Source organism: Spodoptera frugiperda, chromosome 30, assembly GCF_023101765.2.
Source record: "Spodoptera frugiperda isolate SF20-4 chromosome 30, AGI-APGP_CSIRO_Sfru_2.0, whole genome shotgun sequence".
NCBI lineage: Eukaryota > Metazoa > Arthropoda > Insecta > Lepidoptera > Noctuidae > Spodoptera > Spodoptera frugiperda.
Window position 1 is genome coordinate 8,488,928 of NC_064241.1, and position 24,367 is coordinate 8,513,294.

The 24,367-nt window shown below is 32.6% G+C and overlaps 1 protein-coding gene across 4 annotated transcripts in view; it reads left to right on the forward strand.

Moving 5' to 3' along the window:
• Positions 1-18,267, forward strand: part of LOC118269765 (homeobox protein abdominal-A homolog) — a 54,678-nt gene extending 36,411 nt beyond the window's left edge. For all 4 annotated transcript variants that reach the window (XM_035585067.2, XM_035585065.2, XM_035585066.2 and 1 more), the window contains exon 3: positions 14,066-18,267. In XM_035585067.2, coding sequence (XP_035440960.1) covers positions 14,066-14,463 — 398 coding nt within the window. In that variant the 3' untranslated portion in view covers positions 14,464-18,267. The remainder of the gene's footprint in view (positions 1-14,065) is intronic.
• Positions 18,268-24,367: the final 6,100 nt, after the last annotated feature.

The window sequence follows — 24,367 nt, forward strand, 5'->3', positions numbered from 1 at the left end:
CAGTATACCAACTTCCAATTATTCTATTTTATGAAAGCAATGATAATATAGATGTCAAATAAAAAAGATCTATTAAAATGAGAAATAAAATGTATAAACGAGAGGCGTTGACTTATTTATTTAGTGTAATGTTATAAAACTGTATTATTATATACTTGAAGATGGTTCCTTAGTGCTATGTTTTTGTGGGAATAAATCAATTAAGTCACTCGTTCATTTAAATAACAAAAACGTCACAGAAATATCCAACGGAGAGGACTGAACAATATTTAGTTACCTCAAGATTGTACGTGACACTTAATACTGAGCATTACAGCTTTTTTGTGACGCCCCTGGAACGTTATCTGTGACTGATGGAGCCATTTTCTAAAATAAAACGGCCCTCTCCTCTTGCTATGAGAATATACGACCACTTCACATTAATATATTATCAAAATAACGCTTTCTGAGCTACGAGTGTGCTTACGAGCAAGCGGCTTATCTACAAACACGAATACTCACAAATAATATCTAATAGGAAATGAAGTATGTACTTAGCGAAGCAATTTGGAGTTTCAAACATCCTGTTATAGTGTTAACACGTGGGCTCCTAATATAAATAATGATGACGAAAAAATTAAAGCAGTGTAAGTCAATTGTTTCCGGGAGTTATATTTCAAACATTCGGGAGTTTGGATTAAACAAAACAATTCTTTTGAACATGTTAACTATTTGTGTGTAGGTACAGTAACAGTGATACGGTCGCCTGAGTCAGTGGTGGAAGAATGCAAAAAGTTCTTAATTAAAACATCAGAGGCAAAAGGAATTAATCCCTTCATTGCGGTGGGCGGTAGACTGCACCTATTTTATTTGTGTCGCTAACGTATATTTCAGACGTAGCTTAAAAGGGGGAAATCCTTACTGAAAATTCCATATTAGTTTTTACTGATCCAAAATGATCCCTAATGCCTCAAAGATAAGGACTGAAATCGTTGGTGTGTCGGTTGGAGTTTCGACTTTTGTCAGGTGGGTTGAGTGCCCCGTGCAGACTTTGTATAATTACGTTCTGTGGGATTTGGCGTTTGGAGGCAATGTAATTATAACTTGCACTCGTATGCACCAACAACGGGGTGTTTTTTGTCTACAGTGAAGCATCGCTGGAGTAATTAGCGTGCGGCTTTAATTATTTCCATTAACATTTATATAAAATTCCTTTATTTTTCATTATAGAAATATAAAAAGCTTAGGTAGCCTCGTATATCTGCCAAAAAACACCAGACCAATTTTCCAGTGCAAATTAAAAATAAATAATAAACCACCAGATTTTCGCTAACGAACCACCGGACGCCATAAAAACACTTCAACATCGTTTGACACACACAGCTGCTCCACTAGTCAACTAAAAAAAAACTTAAACACTAAAAATTGTGAGTCACAAAAATTAAATGAAAGAAAATAATACAAAAATCGTGCGCATGAGTGTTCCTCAGAAGTGTTCTTCATTGGCCATTCGGCAAACGTTACGAATGCTCCTTTACATACAAACTGGTTTGGTTGAGCTACTGAGAATACATGCGTTGACAATGATCTATGTCTCTGAGATAACTTTCTGTCAAAATGCGCTTGCGCTCCCCTCGCTCTTAAATAGGAAGCTTGTTAACTGTAACTGGCTGATACATTGTGTACAGTCGAGTGAAAAAATACGTCTGCAGCTACATGCAACGATTTTTAAAACTGTATTTAAAATGCAGTAATTGATCGGAAAATATTAAACATAGTTTGTCTGATCTTTTGACATTCACAAAAATTGCATTATTTTAAATTTTAGTCGCGTTTTTGTCTGTCTTGTCTGTTCTGCACATAAAACTTTTAATGTGACTGTACTTCATTGCAAGAGATTTTAATCTAGTCTGTAAATCTTGCCTAGTCTACTAGTAGTATTATTCTGTAGGTCAGTGATGTTTCTATTTCATAATGGTAACTAACTTTTCAAGGACGGTCATATTACGTCACGCATGTTGTTTATATTTTTTTAATTTGTTTTATACAATTCTATTTCTTTTTTTGATAAATATTTATCGTTTCCTAATCTCTTATACTTTTTTGTATCATTATGTTCCTAAATGTATTTCTATTTTCGGAAGACTTGACAATAAATCGAGATGTGAACAGCTGTCGCAGTGTTTACCCTTTAATCCCTGCCTTATAGTTATATATTATTCTCACAGTTAGTTTACTTATAAGAAAAATATTATCATTAGAATAAACATAAATATGTGTACGCGTCTTTGCTTTTTTTTATTGAACAGATGTCCACGACATATTTTATGTTGGTACTATTTTTTCTCTTTATTCAATCAGCCAGTAGCTTTAAAGACGGTAGTTGGTTAAATTTACAATATGAATCGAGGCAGGTTGATCCCTAATACTTTCAACTATGGTCAATTTATTCTATACCAATATATTTTCTGGCTTTAATATAACATAAATGATTGAAAACATAACTGTCAAACCTCAATCGAATATATAACAGTAAATGGCCACTAAATACTGGTTTTATGATAGAAATTTATCTAATAAGAGATAAAATTTTATGTAATCGTCGCTAAATCGATATCTGGTCTATTACTTCTGTTTAAGTTTCCTATAAACGTTTTTCTTTAGAAGTAGACATAGTTTTATATCCGTGATTAACAAGTTCGTTTGTTTAAGAACTATTTTCGCGTATAATCGCGTAGGCATTGTTTCGTAGCATCGCCTACGACATCCGTAGTATCGGCGTAGCAGGTGTTATTTGACCACGAAATTAACATTTTTATGAAGGCGGCATTAAAATTAGCTACGTTATTATTTTATCCAATATTTTGATATATAACTCAATTATCATATTGTAGGTAGATATTAAAATAGTTTGCTACTTATATTACGTTAAAATCAATGCGCAGAAATTGATTTATTTCCGCATGTCGACTATTAATCAAAAGAGATAAGAAAATATTTTATATCACTCTGTTTCTAAGCAACGACCACTCTGTATATCAAGGTTGGAGTACCTATTAACGTATTGAGATATGCATACATAAATACCAAAGTATGTACTTATAAGACCTTCAGTCATACTTAAGAACCGCCACAGAATACAAACAGCTGATAGAGTAAACGTTTCCTTTAATTCCTTGATCAACCGCGTAGCTACTACTATGGATACAAATTACGTATAGGTGACTCGATAATGGAAACATTCAGACTAATTAAATCGAATATTATATGTCGATTGCGATACCATTTGACCCATTTATCTCGAATAAAGTCATCCATTTCAATAATAGCTGTCATAATATTCACAATGTATGAGTGGCCATAGTAATGCGTTTTATATACGTAGATAGATTATATGTATAACGAATCTGCAAAACTGTATCTACTGTCCATTATTATGTATAATTGAGTCATTGACGATGATTATAGAAGTTTTTATTGTTTATTTACAAAGTCGATGTTTTATTGGTCTTTAACAACTTAGTAGCGGTGCTAAAGTAATTAGATATAATATATGAGCTAGGTTTTATGTGTTTTATACAGTTTGTATATAATGAGAGGAAACTGCAAGGAAAATTATTTTAATTGTTCTTCACCGACAAAGGCTATAAATAAAGTGGTTTTAATTAACTCTTACATTATAACGTTTGCTAACTTAATTGGCACGTAAGGTAAGTAATAAGTTAGCGATTTATTAAGTAAAAAATTTTAGTGAAATATTACAAACTCACGCAAAGCTTTATACAATCTTTTGTCTCTTAAAATTCCCAGTTGTACGTACCTTTCATCTCTAGACTAACACTTTATTACAAGAAATCTATAGTAACTGAGAAAAAATCTGTATTACATCAAATATACCTTTACCTATCCCGTCATAGGATAAAAGGCATGAGGCTATTGTATACGTAAACGTTAAGTAATTTATAGATTTAGAAATAGCGCGCATGCGCCTAACGTAGGACGCCATGTCATATAACACAACACTTGTAAATCGTTCTTCACGCATTTTAACGTGTTTCCTAATTCACAGTCTATTTACAGCAGTTACTGATACATTTAACTGGTATAATTTTGCCTTTTATTATTTAAATTGTATTGCAAAACAGTTAATCCGTTATTTTTTAGTTTATTTCGAAGTTAAGATCTGTTAAAATGATTAAGAATTAATCATATTTTTAAGGATAATAGGGTTTGAAATACGTGTATTTCATTATTACACCTTACCATACACCCAAGTTTCTGAATACACGCCTCTACCAAAAAATACCTTTCTCTAACAAAAATAGTTTTCTAAATCAAAAACAAATCAGATTCAAAGCTTTCAGAAAATTATCTACGGCCTACATAAATACCAAAACCATTAAGCAACATTCTAAAATTTATACGGAAGTTTAATATCAGGAATTTCTAGCATTTAATTTATAAAATTAACATGTAAAATAATTATATGGACACAGTTTAGTTATTTTGAAAAGGAACGTAATTGTACTATGGAACAAAAACAGCTAATTATCACCTGCTTATTATGCAAATTAACAGTTAAAGTAGTAATTTCTATTACCAAAATACATAATTTATTCCTAAATGTTGGTATAATTTGCAGTTTGAACGCTTGAACAATTTACGATGAACTGAATTGATAACCATTGCTTGTCTAGGATTTGTTGCAAGCTAGTATAAACTATTAAATGATTGAAAAACGTTTTTACATCGAATTTATGTGTTCACGCTTAAATAAATCACAGTGTGAGATGAAAATCTTCAATATTTTCAGTTAATTGGAAGAAATACTTGATTGTGTGGATATATAAAATGTTTTCACACAATTTATAATGATGCTGCTACGTTTTGTTTCATTTATTTTGCTACAAGGAAAAAGACAGACAATCATTTAATGCTTACTATGTACTTCTACTAAACTATTTGCAGTACTTTCTACTATACGAATCGTAGTGATGTCTTATACAACAGAATTGGCAAAAGAAAACGATTCAGAAGCTTCTTATTCAATTACGTAAAAACTAGCAATAGATCTCCCAGAATTTTGTAGGTACACGTACAGTTCTGCGAATAATATATGGGCGTGGGTCTATCTACTTTCGTTTTGATCAATGTTAGGAAAAAATGTGAGGAACAACTTCGAGAAGAATATGAAATTTCTTCGCTACGATAAATTTTAGATAGAACAAATTCCTTGAGTTGCTTATAGATGCATATAATATAATACAAATCTTACATAAAAATAAATAAAAAATAATCCACCGTTTCAATTGAACAGACAATTTCAATAAATCGATCCTATTGACTTCAATTAGATAACTGCACAGCATCATTTACAAATCACTACTATTTATATAACTTGAGGCATTTGACAAACTGGCCTGATCGTGAGCAGGAGGTCTTAAGTGGAGAGAGCAAGGGGCATCGACCCGACTGCCTTAACTCAGGTTGTCTGCGGTTGTTAGTTCGTTTGTGCGTTTGTGCGCAGCTGCACTTAACTTGTGAATGCAATAATAGTCTGAATGTACTGACCATGCTTCGACTGTGAGATGAAAAAGGATTACGTAAAGTCGAAACATGAAGACGATGTTTCATGGTAATGTCAGTCTTATCCTTAAACCGATAGAGTACATAAGCACTCTTCAGAATGTGTGCATGGTAAAAATGTTAAAACTATTTCCCCAAAAACTCTTCCCGAAAAACTTATTTCAATCAAAAGCTTTGCCGTTACCGTAAAATTTAATCCGTAAGCAGATAGAATACAATGCCTCTTACCTTTTTCAACGCAAGTGCTATTTTGAACTCTCTTAAAACGAGGAAAAGTCGATTTTACCTTACGTCGGTTGGTAAAAAGTGTTCTATACTAAGCTATGTATAAAATTACACTCATGTCGTTGGCAACCCTTGCTTATATTTTGTGACGGCCCTCTGGGGACAAGTCAATACATAAGGAACCGGTCATGCGTGAGTCGGGATTACGATGGGTCCCATATGTTGTAAATATTTTTGAGATCATCGTTTACTATGTAGTGAAAGGAGATACTATCACAGAGTGAAAGCTTCATCTATATGAGAAGGAAAATCTTAAATAAGTTGTTAAAGTCAATCGGTAGAATGTGCTGACGATATATCTCAACTGTGAAAGTAAAGTCTACCAGAAGGACATACTATTCATTTGTATTTCAATTAGATGCGTAAGTAATTAATTTGCAGCGTTTCGTAGTACTAAAGCATAAATATCAGTGAAGTGCTATCTAAACAATTAAAGACACATTGATTATTAAAATCAAATTCAAAGCACAATCAATAGATTGCACGTTGCCTTAATCCCTTAGGAGACAGACAAAGACAATCGCAGACGCTTTCCTGTGCCTCATAGAATAACTAAATACGACCCACAGCGATATTTCCTAGAAGAAATAAATTATTCAACAACATACACAAATACTTGCATACAAAGTGCATCTTCATAACTTACTGTCTGACTAATATATTTTGACCAATGTGAAGTTTGACGCAGCATAGAGTGAGCGGGATGCAGCTAAGTACGAACGCTAGTGAGTGAATGAGACAGTAACAGTGTTATAACCAACTTCACAGAGATCAAGAAAAAAATGTATTGTATTAATAAAGAACACTAGAATGTATTTTTATTACGTTAAATAAGTATACGCACACAATAAAACACTTCTTCAGTTGTCTAACGTTAGTTTTGTAATTCTAAGATCGTAAGATAAATATAATAATTAAGATGTATAAATTCTTTAGGATTGAATTTGAATTGCTTAACGCATTATACTCATAATAATTATATTAACATTCATAACTGTAGACGTGAATTTAAATAAGCCTATTATAGTGGAGTGCAAAATCAAAATAAGAGTAATTATTTTCATTTGATAATGGTTTTTCACTTGATTTTATAAATTGAATATACTGTTCTCTAGTCTTACTAAAAAAATTTTTGAAAAGTACATATTCAAACGAAAACTCCATATAACTAATGTAACCAAACCATAGGCGTAAATCTCATACTAGAAGGTGTGCGTTACATGTGCCAATTATCTTAGGTAGGTAAATGCGAAGATACCTAGTCATCTGAATAAATAAAGCTATTTTCTGTAAAACAGTCATCAAAGTCAGGTCGTAAACAATAAGAACTGAACACTAGTATGACGCAATTCCCTTGTTGTGATTTTAAACTATGTAGGTACGAGGTAGATAACGGCGTAGTAAACTATTGTTATTCAAAAATTCCTTTATTTGTATTTGGACTAAATATAAGTTAAAATAAAGTCAGAAAAACCCTTCTACTGGTAGGTGAGAAGATGGTTGAAACAATAGGCACTGAAAATGATTAAGATACTGATGATGTTTAGAGGAAGTTTTAAGTTTTGGTTGAATTTATATTTATATAAATTTGTTTTCCTTGTATATTTTACAAAATAATGGTCCATATCTGAAGGGAAAGGCCAGTAGCCAGCACAAGTTATTCTCGTTTGGGTTTCTGACTTCCACCACTTTCAATGTCATTATTTTTTTTTTAATGGTAAAAATTATAACGCCTCCTCTTTCTTTACAAAAAATTATATTCGTACAACGAAATAACCATATTGAGCTAACCAATGTAAAATTTATTTGTATGTAGGTAGCACTAAGTGTTCTGTAGACGGATATATTATTGTCATTTTGCAACCGATCAGCCAAGTAGCCGTGTATTTGCATAATTATAAAGGTTGAATTGCTTAGATCATGTATTTATTTGCAACAATGTTGGTACATAGAGACCAGTGCGGACGCGATAATAATATTTCACTTTCATCGTGTTCACGTCAACTCTTCTTTGATGTTTAGAACTGTAGCATTTCTAGCTAATAGTGTGAGAATTAGAATTTTAGTACTATCTTGCTTTGTAAGCTTGGAATCTCAGGAAATCGTAATGGCACTGTTTCTAGACCTCCCCGCGTATTAAACAGTACGAAAAACGGAACTATCACAAGAATTCAGAATGTTGAATTGAAATGCAATCTAGTAAGTCCATTGATTTTTTAAATCTTATTATTATTAGTTATTATTAAAATAAACAATGAAGTATGAGTTTTTCAAAGAGATGTTATACTTTTGGTATATATTATCTATCAAAGCATTCAGTTTGCAATTCAATAATAATTTAGTCACCAAAAATTACTTCTGAACATTTCTTCGTTGCTAGTCGCTGTTTACAGACCACAATTCGCATTTTAAAAATGTGTGTAACTGTCAACGTTAACTTTTACTAAGTACAGGTTAAAAATAAAAATAAAACCGCAAAGTTACAACCGGCTACTTCAACCGCAACTTAGAAACTGTGTAGCTCATTAGTACTTGTAATGTTTATGTTTTATTGTCAATAGGTTTGTTTGTTTACGATTTGGGCTTCAAACTTACTTACAAGTCTTGTACACTCTGAACGTTGACAGGTTTTAATTGTAAAAACAACGTAACAAATACTAAACCAATTCCTTTATTTTAGGTCTTTTTGGATCCCTGCTCTCTCTAACCTATGACAATCAAATTTAAACTATATTTTTACAATGATAAAGTTCATTTGAGATTGATTCAGCTCAGTATATAATAGGTGAAATCAATTTACCAACATAATTATCGACATGACAATCGTAGGTACCTACATTTTCATCACAACATCCAATTTTATTCTTGCATGAAATATCCGATTACAAATAAGACAATTATAAAATTGTTTCTGCAATTATTCAATCAAACCTGACATGGTAGTTGGGTGCCTAATGAAATGAACAATTGCCTTCTGTTTGCTTATTAGCAGATCGCTTTTGTAATCAACAATTGAACGGTGTCTATTGATCTTTATTGCTAGATGTACCCGCAGTTCTCATGTACTGTGTCCGATACTTTATGAAGCGTTTAATTGTTTATAAGGAAGAGAAGTATATAAGGATTACATTGTGTGATGTTTTGTAGTTTCTGTCTTCTATATCTATATCTGAAACAAGCTTAGAAAAAGAATGATGATTCTAATAATGTTCCTTTAAGTCTAAAGCTGATTTATTGGACTGCTACCTTTTTTGGCGCAGATTTAAGACTTAGGTACGCCTACTCGTACATTATTGTTTTGTGACTTTCCAAATTTATTTGCGTGTGGTCTCTTGAAATGCGGATGAATACCTTAACGGTTATATATTTACGGCATTTAAACAAGTAGCTTGAATTTATGCAATAATTGTTTCGATACCTAATAACGATTGCTCACAAATAACAGTTTAAAAAGCACAATTCCTATTCCACGTATTGTGTTCTTATCAAATGATCAAATCTCCCCTTTTAATAAAACACACCTACATAATGCATGTTTTTTACTACTTAGTTAACAGTCAGTTATTCGGGATGAATAAATGGTGACGTCACGAAGGCGCGCCGCCCCTGGATCAAAGATCGTTTCGCTTGAACACACCACTATGCGTGCGCGCAACTGCTATAGGGCTGCCGTTTAGTAAAAAACATCGAATACATAATCAGGAGTGAAATACAGAATTGAATATTAAATAAATGTTTCCTGTTTATAAAAATTCTACCTTACTAGAAAAAAAAAAACGAAGACTATCGATATTTATTTTTACTACTGTATAAAAAATATGTATTACGTACGAAAACGTTTACCAGCCTATTTTCGTTTACTACATACATACTGTCACAAAGAGTTCAAACAAAATGTTACAACGAAGTTTTACCCAAATTTTATATCTTGAGGCTTTATCTTATTCTCGAAAAACTTACGAGGCCGTCTCAAAGACAAAGTTTCTTGAAGTTGAGAGATAAGGAAAATATGTTTGTTACTTCCCCTTCCTTGTTCCCTTACTCACTACTCAAGTATGCGTAAACCTATTGATACAAAACATAGTTCTCTACTAAGAAAATAATATTCAAACTGCTACAAGAGGGCAAAGGCCAACTTTTCTCGTGGCCTTAAGAAGATCCGTACACAGATACCTTTATAACAAGTCCACGACTGTGACACATGCCACGCATAAGATAGCACATAATTTATATGCTTAGAAACTAAAGAATCAACGATATTATCTATTTAAGTTGGACGAATTAAAATTCTGGTCACGATTTTTAGCATTTTCGTTGGTTTGTTTAGAGGGCCAGCCCTGTCTAGAAGCCAATGCCCTATGAGACAGAACAACATTGTGACGATTTACCACTCACTCACAATGAGCGAAAATAGTTCTTTCCGACACGTTCAAGTATGATATTCACAACTACACTCGAGTAATGTAAGCAATAAATCACTTAGCACTTTGTTGTACTTAATTTTACTAAACAAAACATTTCAATGTAAACATTTCATTACTTAAATCAAAGACTATAAATTACATACTTACTTAATTAAGTAACAACGGTGTCAATAGGCGCTTGTTAATACAAATTAAACACTCCTATTCTAATTTAAAACATAGCACGTTAAATTAATTGCTTGTAAACTAACGGAACTCACGACCTCATACATTGGATACTTCCATAATAAATTATACCGAAACAAAACTAGTTTTTATGCGTTTTAGTGATTTTTGTCTTGTAGCTAGAATAGTGCGTGCCATCTAATCATTTCGTCATAGGATCGATTTACACTAATAGTAAGAAAAGCATCAATAATATCGTTACTCAGTTACGGTGTCGATTATAACAATGGATGCAAGAAAATCGATTGTCACGCGTTGTTATTGTATAATAGTTTTATCATGCGATATGAAATGTTGCTTTAATTTGGTCGTTAAACTTTAGGTAAACATGATTTTAATGATCATTTTTAAGTAATATTTTTAAATGTTTTTAGTATCATTATGATAACGTTTTTTAACATTCTTAATACCTATATTCTTGTTAGTCATGACGAAATACTACAGAAACACTTCCTCAGCTACAATTAGATCAAAAGAAGATTTCTCATTGTATTCAAAACAGTGTTCCATATCAAGAACTTAAGCTCTTAAAGCGCAGGAAACTGCACATCACAACACTACAAAACGTCAAACATCGATCCACTAACAATAGGAGAGAGTCTACATTTGAATTTCGAGCACGAACTATTTTAAGATGGCGTCCCGAACGCACACGAAAGTTTACGACGATTCGCGAATTACGAGCCAATAAAGTGCGGTGTCGCCGACACGCCGCTACAGCCCTTAAAGCTTTTAATGTCCATTTAATTGATATAAGCTATACTTAATAATGCTATCGATTTCTTTTATAGCCGGCTTTATTGCCAGCTTTTAATTATATGATCCAGTTTTATCTTCAAATTATTTACACATACTTGCATCACTCAAACGCGCTATAAACATAATTCCGTCTCACATTAAAGCATCAAGCACCTCGGTAACGCAAGACGTCTTCAGACTATATTTTCTGTCACCGAGTTAACTGCACGACTTCCACAAATATGAGACAGTGACCGAGCCTTACTTGTTCCATAAATAACCCTCTTACTGGACAAAAATTCTGTTATAATTCACAATCAGACCTTTAATATCCCGATCCGACGGGTGGGCATTAATCAAATACATGGAACGGGTTTGTACAAAGGCAGGCAAGTTAAATAAAATAATAAATAAGCTGCATTCCGTGAGATTTATTTCGAAGAAAAAAGGCTGTGTAAGAGCCGGGTCATGTCGCAGTATGTTTATTGTCCGCACCGGTGTCGGCCCACAATGTACGGCTCTAATTAATGCTATACCTCGCTCTGAGAGATATATCGTGTCCATCCCTGTGTCTTTTTAAGTCACGATCCTCTTTTTCTAATCTCGAGATTAGTTTCCGACAATTTATTATTTAAAAAACATGGACAACATTAAAACATCTTTCTGCCCTCAATACTCTTATCAGATTAGGTCCCAATTACACAAAATAATGCAAATGAGGTTGAAGTACAATATATATCCTGTGCAGGATTAGATTTGATTGTTATCTTAAACCTATGGGAACATACGGTGGTTCCCATTAAAAAAGATGAGCTCTTACAGGTACAATACGACGATAGTCAAACCTCTCCGCGACAACAATACTGCAGAGAATAATGGAAGCCAGCTGACGGGAGGTGCCTTAACGCCCGTTGTCATGGCGACCGTACGAAGGGTGAACCTGCCTAACATATCACCGACCCCAACAAAAAACTGCCACGCTCGCCCTTCTGGCATCTGATTTTAGACTCTACCCCATAAAGCACAAGGATCTTTTAACGCATAGCCGGACATCTCTTACGACCTTTTACTTTAATCGCATTATTGGGATACGTGTATTGTGTTTTGGGTTCCATCTTTGCTTTTTAAAATTAGAATGTCTGTCGCTGTCTCACTCTATCTCACGAACACTATCTATCCTTGCTCCTCTAACCACACTTGTATAATTATTCCATTGTCTGTTTATGACATTTTAAACAGTTTTTAAGTTTTTGTTGAAATAAGCACCAACCATAAATGTTATTGCGGCTGTAAAAATGCAGTTTCGGTAATTTATGGGTCATGTAAACGAGGTATCAGAGTTTCTTGCGATTCTCTTGATTTATACAGTCACTGCATATTTTTTACTTTGTAATGAGCGAAGTGAAAAAGTTGTAAGATATTTAAATTTTTATATCACTGAACATAAATTCACGTTGTTACATAAAATATTAGGTTACTTCGTGCCCTCGTAAAGAATTAAACATTTAAAAGACTTTCATTCAAGCTTACTATGGACTCAATACAAAATTTACATTTTAATTAAACGATTCGTTTGTGTTTGATTAAGAAAATACCGATATTATCGTCATCGGAATTAAATAACGACTACAAACTTAATCGTATGCATTTCAATACATTATGGAAAGTGCTTTTACAAAATTGTAATATGGGAATGATAAAGTGCAAAGAAATTAAATGAACAAAATATTTTTAATAAATTAAATTAATAGATAATTATGGCACTCATCACACAACATCTAGGAATGATAAGAAATTATAATAATTACTTAATTAAGGTTCGGCATACCTACTTAATTCTATGCGCAACAATTTAAAGTGTTTGTACACCAATTAAAATAACCCATTAGCAGTATCGTATCTGTTTCTTTTAAAGCTATCAGGTAACTAAGGCCAGCCTACACGGTCGAGCATTCCGAGACACTGTTGGTCCGCTATCAATTTTATACACGGTGGGAAGGCTATTTATCTTACCTTATTTATTGGCTGACTCGAAAACCAGTCTCGGGACCCGATCGCTTTGTGGAACTCGGTATTTACCTGTCTATGTATACTCGACTTTACGACGCGTATGTTGGATGAGAATTTGCCTTTCGTGAATTCTTAGGTATTACGATTAATGTTTAATAAACTGTTAAATGTTTAAAGAATTACGTATGAGAACTTTACGACGGTAAAGGGTAAACTTTCACGATTTCTAAGAAAACGTCTTAACAGAAACGAAATAAAGGGACACCTTACAAAGAATTAGAAAGTTGCGCAACCCTTCTTTACGCATCCCTGAGTTTTTTGTAGCGATTTCTTTTTAGAAAGGACACTATTGTTCGCGGACCGTTTGCTGCTAACCCTTTCCGTTACTTTTTTGCTTCGCGGCGATATTGTTTTTACTTATTCTTATTGTAAATACAACAGTACGACACAAACTTAGAACCCGTACCTACAAAGACCCAAAGGGCGCACGATTTCGACGCTCTGTGATTAATTTCCACCGAGGTTGGTCTCAGTAGCGGATAACTCTAAAATTAACTTTAGTACGCTATAAAATATTAATGAGCCATTAAAATCTAAAATGGTATAAAAGTGAAATTTAATGGTTTCTCTCGAAGCTTTTTGCGAATCGAAGCTGTTGGAAGCAGCCGTGATATATGATGCTATAAATCGATTTTAAAAACTCCGATTCCACCGTTACATTTAATTTATTTCAGATTAACCTTGTTTTTATGCCGCATCAGATTAATAAATTGTTAATAAAACTGAATGCATAATAATGATTTTCTCTTTGTTTCCAGGACCGAACGGATGTCCACGAAGGCGGGGCCGACAGACTTACACAAGGTTCCAAACACTAGAACTAGAAAAGGAATTCCACTTCAACCACTATCTGACACGCCGACGCAGGATAGAGATAGCACACGCGCTCTGTCTTACAGAGAGACAGATCAAAATATGGTTCCAGAATCGACGCATGAAGTTAAAGAAAGAGCTGCGGGCGGTGAAAGAGATCAATGAGCAGGCCCGTCGAGACAGAGAGGAACAGGAGAGAATGAAGCAGCAACAGCAGGAGAAACAAGCCAAGCTGGAGAACCAACATCACGGGCACCACGTGACCCACCATCACGACCCGATGAAGATGCCCATCGACAAGGGCTCCAACGACCTACTCAAAGTGAACAAGGTCCCTACGTAAGGTGTCGGCGACGCCGTATAGGAAATCTTGACTGATTCTGTATCATATAGTGTGAGAGGAAGTGTTACGTCCATACGGACCTGCGGGCGTTAGTCGATTCGTATCCACTAGTTTTATGTTTTCGCGTCGGAGTCGTCCTCGTTGTGGAGAACGGCGTCCCGGTTTATGTAATAATGTTCCTTTAGTGCGAAGGACTTGCCTCGGTGTCGTTCGCTGGGTGGACAGTCTGGTGATGTGCTTTAAGCATTTATTTTGTTGCCATAACCACACCTTGTATTGCAATAATATTTTACTAAAATATACAAAAACGTGTTAGAATCGCTCTAAGGTTTATAGGAGCCCGAGTGAACTTCGGTATTGTTAGTTAAGATTTTAAATCTGTGAATCTCATAGTATTTATTGCTACCACTTACTCTTAATCCATTATGTTATATTTTTATTAATAGATATTATATTATGTACATTTTGATGTATATTTTATTATTTGTCCGCTTTTAGCGGACTGGTTATGTTTTGATGGTCACATTTTTTTATGATTGTAAAATTTGTTGTATTTTATCAGTTGATTTGGAAAGAGTTACTTTTTTATTTTTCTTTTTGACCAGATTGTGATTCACTTCAGTAGTTTTAGTACACAAATTGTTGTTTTGGTTTGATCCATTGGTTTCGATAGAATAATGTTATCGACAAATATTAAAATACCTGCATAGCTAATTCCATAAGAACTTAAAATGTATATTTATAACAAAATACGTATGGAAGTACAATTTCAAATAGATCTTCGTCGTAACGAGCGTTGTGTTTTATATTTTCGTCTTCAATAATTATGGATATTAAATGTAGACGGTATTTTTTGATAATTCTAGTTGAAAATACCTTGTCCATAAAGTAAATAGCAAACAAATAAGAACAAGATTATGGATCAGTACTGCACATGGCGTGTTGTCCATACATCCCAAGTCATCTGATGTTCAAAATTATATACGTAACGATGATACATATAATAAATTACAATAATGTGACTAAATATAAATTTTACACGTAATATTAAAAGTTGAGTAGTTTAAGTGTATTATACATAGGTAAATAGGTTCGACTTTATATGAAGTATTTGCTAAGACTAGGTACCTACAACATAAACCAATGTACGTCGGAATAAACAGTGGTCGCACTTTATCAGGCGAAAAGTCAATGTCTTCAAGTTCCTTTTTTTCAACGAAAGTGTTATAAAGGCACCGTTTCACGTACGAAACGGTGGCGAAATTATGTTTCCTGCAATTTTACGTAGCCATATGCACATTTGAATTTTCCAGCTCCGTAATTTCATACATAAAATACCTACAAAAGGTATTACTAGGAGCTAAGGAGCTCGGATGAAACTCAGAAATAAACACGGACTTTTTTTCGCGAAAACGCGAGCTTGTTTAACATAGCTGGTTTACAAATTATTCCACACACCATATTCGCTTTCAATTCCACGTTGTGCCAAAATACATAATTAAAATAATTTATTAACACGAACATTGAAATATTTGTTCCGCGTCCAAAAACATGTTTTAAAAAATTCTTCGTTCTTCAACTCTATACGTAATAACTGAGCAAAATTAGAATTTTAAAAATTAGTCTTGATAGTCACCATTATACGTAAATTAATGTCAGGGTAGAATTAAAAAGGTAAATTAATAGATAACTGTATTAAAATTGGAGTCTTCGCTTAATTTTTATAAAAACACTATTTCTCTCTTTCGAAATCTGTCCACTGTGTTTTTTCTGAACAATGTATCTATAACTGTAGGCTCTGTAAAAGAAACATGAGTTGTATGTCATGATATCATTAGAAGGGATTTAAGTCGTCGATGGATAAAAATAAATCGAGAAAACATGCAGAAATAAAAATGAAAATAAAATATGGACGAAATTTTTAAACGTTTGCCATTGAAACTTAAACGAGTTTACACAATTCATTAAAACAGTCAGTTGTAAACATTAAAATGGCGATAAAACATATTCCACTTGTTTACCAAGGTTACTTAAAAAAAAAGGAAAATATTTACAATTTTAAAACAGGAAAATTTTATGTACAAAAACAAAAAAATAAATAAAATAGCCTTTAGAACTTGACACGTTTTCTCGATACAATCTCGACGACTTTAATACATTGGTTGTTCGTAACTAATAAATCTCTATGAATGTCGTGCACGTAACGCAATGGATACGTAGTTAGATTACGAGATTTTTATATTGATTTCCATTAAACTTACTCTAGTGCGAGTGCAATAACTTCAAACCCACATTATTTCATTAAATTCGTAGTCCCGTTAAGATTGCGTACATATTAAGGTTGTCGTTAGTAATGTAACTTTATCCCATCTTATTTTTAAATATATATTTAAAAAATCGAGAAGGAAAATCGAACAAAATGTACTTAAGTAACTTCGATTTAAGTAGGCTTTATAAATTATAAAACGCATAGTTATTAAAATATCGTAGACACTTGTAATAAAAGTTAAGCGTAAATCCGATGATTAGTAATTGAATGAATAAAAAAGCGCTTAAAAATTATTTAGTATCGTTCGTAGATGGTCATTTGGAAGGTGAATGGAAAGCTTCTTTGTTAAGGGACGTACACACTGCAAAACTGATACGAGGTTGACATTTCATAACTATATGAAATGTGTATACGAATTAAATTGTTGTTTCTACATTTTGAGAACTAGTATTAGTTGTTTGGTCGGTTTTTGATTATTGTTTGGGACTGTGCAAATAGACAAGTTTGAAGTGTCAAGCATCTTCCTCTTAACTAAGTTTCGTATAACAATAGGTAAATCTTGTAACATAGTAATGATATTCGTGTGTATGTACGTCCGATGATTTATGTCAGGTACACTTTATTGTTTATGCCTCGTAAAGAACTGTAATCCACAGTGAAACAATGAGCAATTTGCTAAATAGATTATATATGTCCTCCATCCATAATGCTGTCTTGCCATATTGCTAGTGTTTTGTAGACTGTAGGTATTATACCTAACCGAACATTATATATCAATATTAATATTAATTAATGTATCATCTCACATTAGGTTATCACGTCTTTTCTCAATTTTATTCCAAAATGTTCGTCTTTACTTCGATTTGTCAAGTCTGTTATGTTATTTTTTTAATCTTTGTTGCGTTGTCCAAGTTATAGTATTTTCATTTTCTGTTTTCTTTTAATTTTACGATAACAAGACTTCCGTTTATTAGTTATTATTCTAAAAACGATCAATTTTTATCTTTAACATAAATGTAGCTATGTATCTATGTACCTATATCTATATTTTTGAATATAGTTATTAAATCGTCTTAAAGTTAAGTAACTGTAAATAGTCGTGAAAGTTTTACGTGGCGCATTATTTTTTGTTTATATTTTTTTGTTTTATGTTATGTATTTATGTATTGAGATGTGTCGTATGCCTGTGCAATTTGACCATGTTAAGGGATACCCGATACCTTGTAAGCACTATTGTGTGCAGGGTTCAAGATTATTTGGTCTTTTCGACATGGTTGTGAGTCGTAAGCGACTGTTACGAAAAGGTCTAATTGAATTGGATGTTGTGGAAATCGTTTTCATATCTGATGTAACTTGAACTGTAATTGAGTACACTGGTAGTCCAAGTTAACGTGGTCAAGTGTGAGCTAATGGTACGATTTAACGTGACTGTGTCGTGTTATATAAGCAAATAGTTGGGTGATTGTATATGAAGCCCGCATTCAATATTGTAATATTAATTTCAAAAATTCAAGAGAATAAAGAGTTAATAAAAGTATGGCTTTTTGATTTTTGCTGTGTAGAATCCCATGAACCATGATGTTTTATACTTAAGAATTATGAAATTAAATTACAAACATGAAGTACGTAAAAACATTTTAAATAAATTGAGTAGAAATGTACCTAATTCTATTACTGATATTTATAAATAATATAAACGTATTACAAAATGCAAAACACTGCTTTGATTTCTATTAAAACCTATCGTCCTATCCTACAAAGAACATGCAACTTATAATGACTAATAAGACATCATCACATATTAAATAGGTACTTATATGATCAGAAAGCGTGGGCTTAGGGAAATACTGACAGAATAAACATTAATAAATTAATCAGAATAAATAACCCAGAGATCCGTGACTACAATGAAAGACCTTGGTTATCCAATCCTGGCTAATTAACCTCAATATTACTTCATTTGGTATTATATACATACATACTTGTATATGTTAGCTTATACGCTTAAGTACCTATATACAATAGGCTACTTTCCTACTAGTCAAATTCAATACTATTACCGAAACATCAGAAACGATAATTATTTTCTACGAATTTTGTATTAAATACACACTTATGACGTCATAAGAATTTTACGTCAAATAGCACACTCATTTTCAGAACATTTGCTATAAAAATTAAGTAGATCATGAAAACCGTCAGTGAAAGTGTGATCATTTTTTAATATTCTATCGTAATGAAAAGTCGAAAATAATTATTTTTAACTGAGGAAACTCCCCAATTCAATAATTAATATATAAATTACATTAAAACTTACTAATTCACACAATAAATTAAACAGACACATAAATGTCTAATGAATAGGATAATGTAAAAAATAATTAAGAAATAAAAATGACTTGATTTAATCGCCTATAGCTTTTGATAGCTAATGACTAAAGACTATTTTATTTTAATACTTGTCTGTATGATATTAGTTAAAATTCCTGCATTTAAATGTTATTATATACTAAAATTTACCTATTATCAGCAATATTTGCCTAATTTTGACAGTATTGAGAAGCCTTTGCAATTAGTACTGAATTAACACTACTGGCGTACCTTAAGGGTCAATACTGGGACCAGTATAGTTAAAGCCATGTAAATATTTTGAATTTATTTATATCACATATCTTTTGGCTAGAATCTCAAAGGAATTAAGATAACAATCAAATATTAAATTTGAAAGATATTCAAAAAAATAATATAATATGGAAATAACTCGAAAACAGATTTTATAAAAATAGCTACCAAGTTATGTGTAAAATATTTTATCTAAATTTTTATTCAAAATACTTACATTAAACATTATAATAATATATTCTAGAACAAAAACGAGTCAAAATATAAAACAAGGTTAAACAGCATTATACTGTATGCCTATATTTCAAATATTAATTAAATTTGGTTTACCTACTTAAGTAGTAAAATATTTTAGCTTCATAAAACTTCAAAACTCCCAGACTCTTAGATTAAAGGGACAACTTTTCTTATTTTCTAAATTCCTTTGTCAATTCGGTGAATAGCCGCTGTGATCAAAAGCGGTGTTACGTCATAGGAATTCCAAGAGTTGGCATTTTATATTATAGATTGATAGATAAGTCTGTGAGAGGTAACCGCAAATATCTTAGTCATACATTGCACAAGCTGTGCAAACCTAGCTATAGTGTGTTTATAAATGACTGGACTAGGTTTAAAGTTCCGGAGCTGCGGACTGCTTAGCGGGTTACCGGGGCTCTGGTTCGAAAAGCAGGAGTAGAAACGGGGTGGTTTTTAGTCAGTAAGAGTCTGACTATTCCTCGCCCCAAGACGGGAGAAGCAATAAGATGACACATATTTCCCCCTCAAAAAAAAAAAAACGGTTTAAAGTTTATTGTATATTCAAAAAAAGGTACCTTTAGCTAACATTTTTTTTAAACTTTTTTATATAAATGAATTACTATATATACATAATATCTATATAGAAACAAATACCTTAAAGTCAGGTGTCGTTGTTAATTTAAAAACGGATGAAAATGTATTTCTTCGGCTCGAATAGCAAAATAACTAAATCATTTCCAAAAAAAAAAAAATCTAAAGATAAAAAATAACTGCCTACATATACATATTATGTCAATATGTTTATTAATTTTGAGACAGTGTGACGTTCATCAGACCCATTAGTTTTAAATACATTAACCAAAAAGCCTATTTAGTAAAAAAAAATGTGCAGAAAAATAATTTTATATATTTTATCCGTTTCAAGAATCTGATACGTAAGTTTAATGTTTTGTATGTAATATTGAATTTTTCCTTAAACTTAATAGGTTTTTTAACCTTGTTCTTTCTCTTGTCGTACCACTTATGATAATATTAATTTCCCACCGTAACTAACAAGCCCACTGTCGGCTACAACATTCTCTGTCTCATATATTACCAATAAGGAAGAAAAAACATAACCCCTAATAGTTAAATGGCCCTAAATATCAATAACGTTTGTCGGATCCCCGCCAAAAACAAACCATGAGTTATGTCCATAATGTATTCTGCCATTCCGCCATTTTCCATTCTCCACAGACACTGGGGCTGTCAAATAAATTTCAGACCTACAGAATTCACAATAGGTGGGACCGATCCACGCTGGACTGAAAATCGCTAAGCACGCCACTCTTATTTTAATACAAAAACTACTGGTGAGCGTGCCGAATCGCAAGCGAATGTAGACTTAACATGCTAAACAATTTTTTACGTCGACCTTTCATCTGATACTTTGCCTTTATAGTTTTTGTTGATAGTTTTTTTCGAGTGCTATCTTTGACATTACCTTAATGGCGCCCGGTATCTGTTGTAGCGATCGTAGCAAATTCTAATGGCTATTAAAGACCGCTAAAATAACAAGTAACTGCCAAAACAAATTCAGTTGCTGTTAGATTAACTTTTATGGGAATTTAGATTCCTTAAACGTAGTAGATTGTTCGATACTTTAAGGAAATTGTTAAGAAAAGTAGCGTTACATTGTTATACATTGTACGCTCACGCATTTAGATGTACTTTATATGTAGGTGGGTAAAGAAGAATTAGCAATAGGTAACTTCCTCCATCCTAATTGCACTTAAGCACTTGAAAATTAATATTAATTATGTTCATGTCAAAGAACCTTTCAACATGGTGAGATTTGAAATACGACATCCGACTGATTAATTTTATGTGGTAATAAAATTAAGTGTATTCAAATATGGATACATATTTTGTTAGGTTGTATAATTACAAAGGTAAATCTATTACATATAAACATAGAATATAACAAAACCTATTTTGCTCTTTTAATTTGAACTCTATACAGACACAAAGTAAGTACATAATGTATTAAATTCGGTTATATGTATATAGAAATGGCCGGAATCCTATTCACTGGTCGGCGATTAAACACCGATGCGTTGCCGATGGCATAGCCTGGGCCAATTTCATGGTCTAACGCTTCCACCCTGCATCGAAATTGCTCACTACGTAACACAAATTTCACCTTTATTTCTATTGCTATCAAACTGATATTAACGACTGCAAAAAATATTAACAAAAAATGGTTACCAGTGTTATACAAATTGCGATCGGATGTACAATTTTAATAAACTTAAATTAGTGTCTACGGCAGTTGATTAGTAATCAGTTTAAATAGTGTATAATGTCTTGTAAAATCAAATTAAAATTTATGATGGATCGTAAAATAGAATGACGCTTTGATTGCGAAATGTTTCTTTCAACTACATACGTAGTAAGAGCCATTTGAATTGAACATGGCGACTGCGATCCGCTTGCAAACTATTCCGGACGCTATAGAAAACTCCATCCTTTTATTTTATTCTCTTCTCTGTTTTATTCTGTTGAGAAAATTGTTTCGTTTAACTATGGGAATGGAGCTATTTTTGAGATTTTTTACGCACACGATTAAATTAGCCTTATTTATCTTTATTTTCTATTTTAATAAAAGACGATGACGCAAATTAGTTTTTTTCTAAAATCGTTTGCTTCATTGTTTACTGAATAATAGAAATAATTGAAAATAAACTCAGTAATTCTAATAAGAACTCAATTAAAGGAAAGAAAATGGCAATTTAAGTTCAACGATCTCCCAGTATACTCATGGGACGGGATTATGCATAACAATTGGACACGAACTCAACACATTTCCGTTCCATTCCTTCCTTATACTATATTGCACAAATTCTCAACATTATCTTTAACGTTCCTTATTAGATAATCCACATTCTGCCCGGAACGCTGGCCATTATTTTTATTTCCCGTTAATAACGTTAACCCCGGGCAATTTTGTTAATGAGAAAATTTTCTCCTTTCTCCTCTGTTAATCTTTTTGTATCCTCTTTGTATTGGATGTGACAAAATAATTTCACAGATGACTGATACAATTTATTTTAAATTGTTATTTTATTTAGTCGCTTAGCATTGTCTTATTAACGTTCATTAAAATTTATTGCTGCCTACACAATTTTAGGTGGCAATGTTTTCAAAAGAGACAAAGGGACTAGAAAAACGACGTACTTTATCATTTTAGATCAAAATCATTCTTTTGCTTATGAAATAACATGAGTGTGAAGCAATTATCATATCAAATATTGTAGAATTGAATTTGTTAAAGATTCAAAGGCAATTGAAACTGCACACAATCAATTTCAGATCATCAGTAGGAACCAAACTACGTACACGATTGTATACAGCATAATGGCTATAAGATGTTCTCCCATTGCAAATAGCACAACATTAGGTTTGTGTTTCTTCGAAGGGGTGTACGGTAAGTTATTAGTCCCTTGTTATAGGGGCGAGACTATTGCCAAACATTGAACACGAATTTGAAACTCCACACCTAGAAAGATTCTCATTAAAGAACTATAGTTCTACAAAGCTTAGTTTTCTCCAACAATAATGAGAGTCTTTCTAGGTGTGGAGCTTTGTAGAACGTAGTAGCTCACGAAAATAACCTACGACCACATCTGTTAAGGCGACTTCGGATTTGCAGATTAAGTCAATTAGATAAGTATATTTTTATTTTATTGGTTTAGTAATTCACATAAGTACAGCGTAATATGCTGGCCATTTGCTAACTACGACTCACATTACACCTATCAAAAGGTTCACCTATCAAACGTTCTTTAATATACATTTCTATTTATCCTATCAAAGGAATATTGTCTTTCCTACTTCCTACACAAATTCTATAGCTACAATTAAGTGTAACAGTGTTAAATTTAAGAGTAACACAGAAGCGCTGTCTCACTCCCTGAACTTGAAAACATCGATCGCGCTCAATGCTTTCAACTCGTGTTTCTGAATTACGCATGGAACGTTTGATGAATAAAATTCTACAGTTGCAGCATTTGGCTCTTTGTTATACGGCGAAGTTTCTTACATTGGAGGTATGTATGTAGATAGTAGCTATTATATGCTTGGAATAGTGGTCTTATTTACAGATTTATCTGCTTTATATCAACAGAAAATGCCAAATCACAGTATATTTTTATTGTAAAATGTGGAACAGAGAAGGCAGACGTTTGTTTAATTAAAAATGCTGTATTTGTTGTGTTTATCTAACAGGTAACTGGACAATCACTCAACGACCAATTTATGTAAGTTTACTTTAATTAGGTTTACAAAAAATCCTCTTTAAGCCCCGCCATGACGCCCACTTTTCCGCCATTACAACACATTCTCACAGCCATTTTGGGTTTCAATAAATTGGCCTTAATTATGGTTTTTCTAGCACCTCCCTTCAGGTAGCTAATGCCACCCATATTTCGTACCACAAAAAATATTCGGTGTAGTCCCGAAATCCACTAATAGTACATTGCCCTTGTCTTGGTTCCTTATTCCATCCTAACATAGCCAAGAATAATTTTAGAAAACATAAGTTATGTATACGTATATCGCATTAAAAAAATAGTTTTAGAATACAATTATCAACTCTCAAAAGAAAATTTCAATTATTCTGAATCTACTTGTAATTTCTCTATTTAGAGACCTGATATGCTTCTAATAAAGTTTGTAAATATACAATAGCTATATAAGTACCCATACTCAATAAAAAAAATTAAGTTACGGAACTGA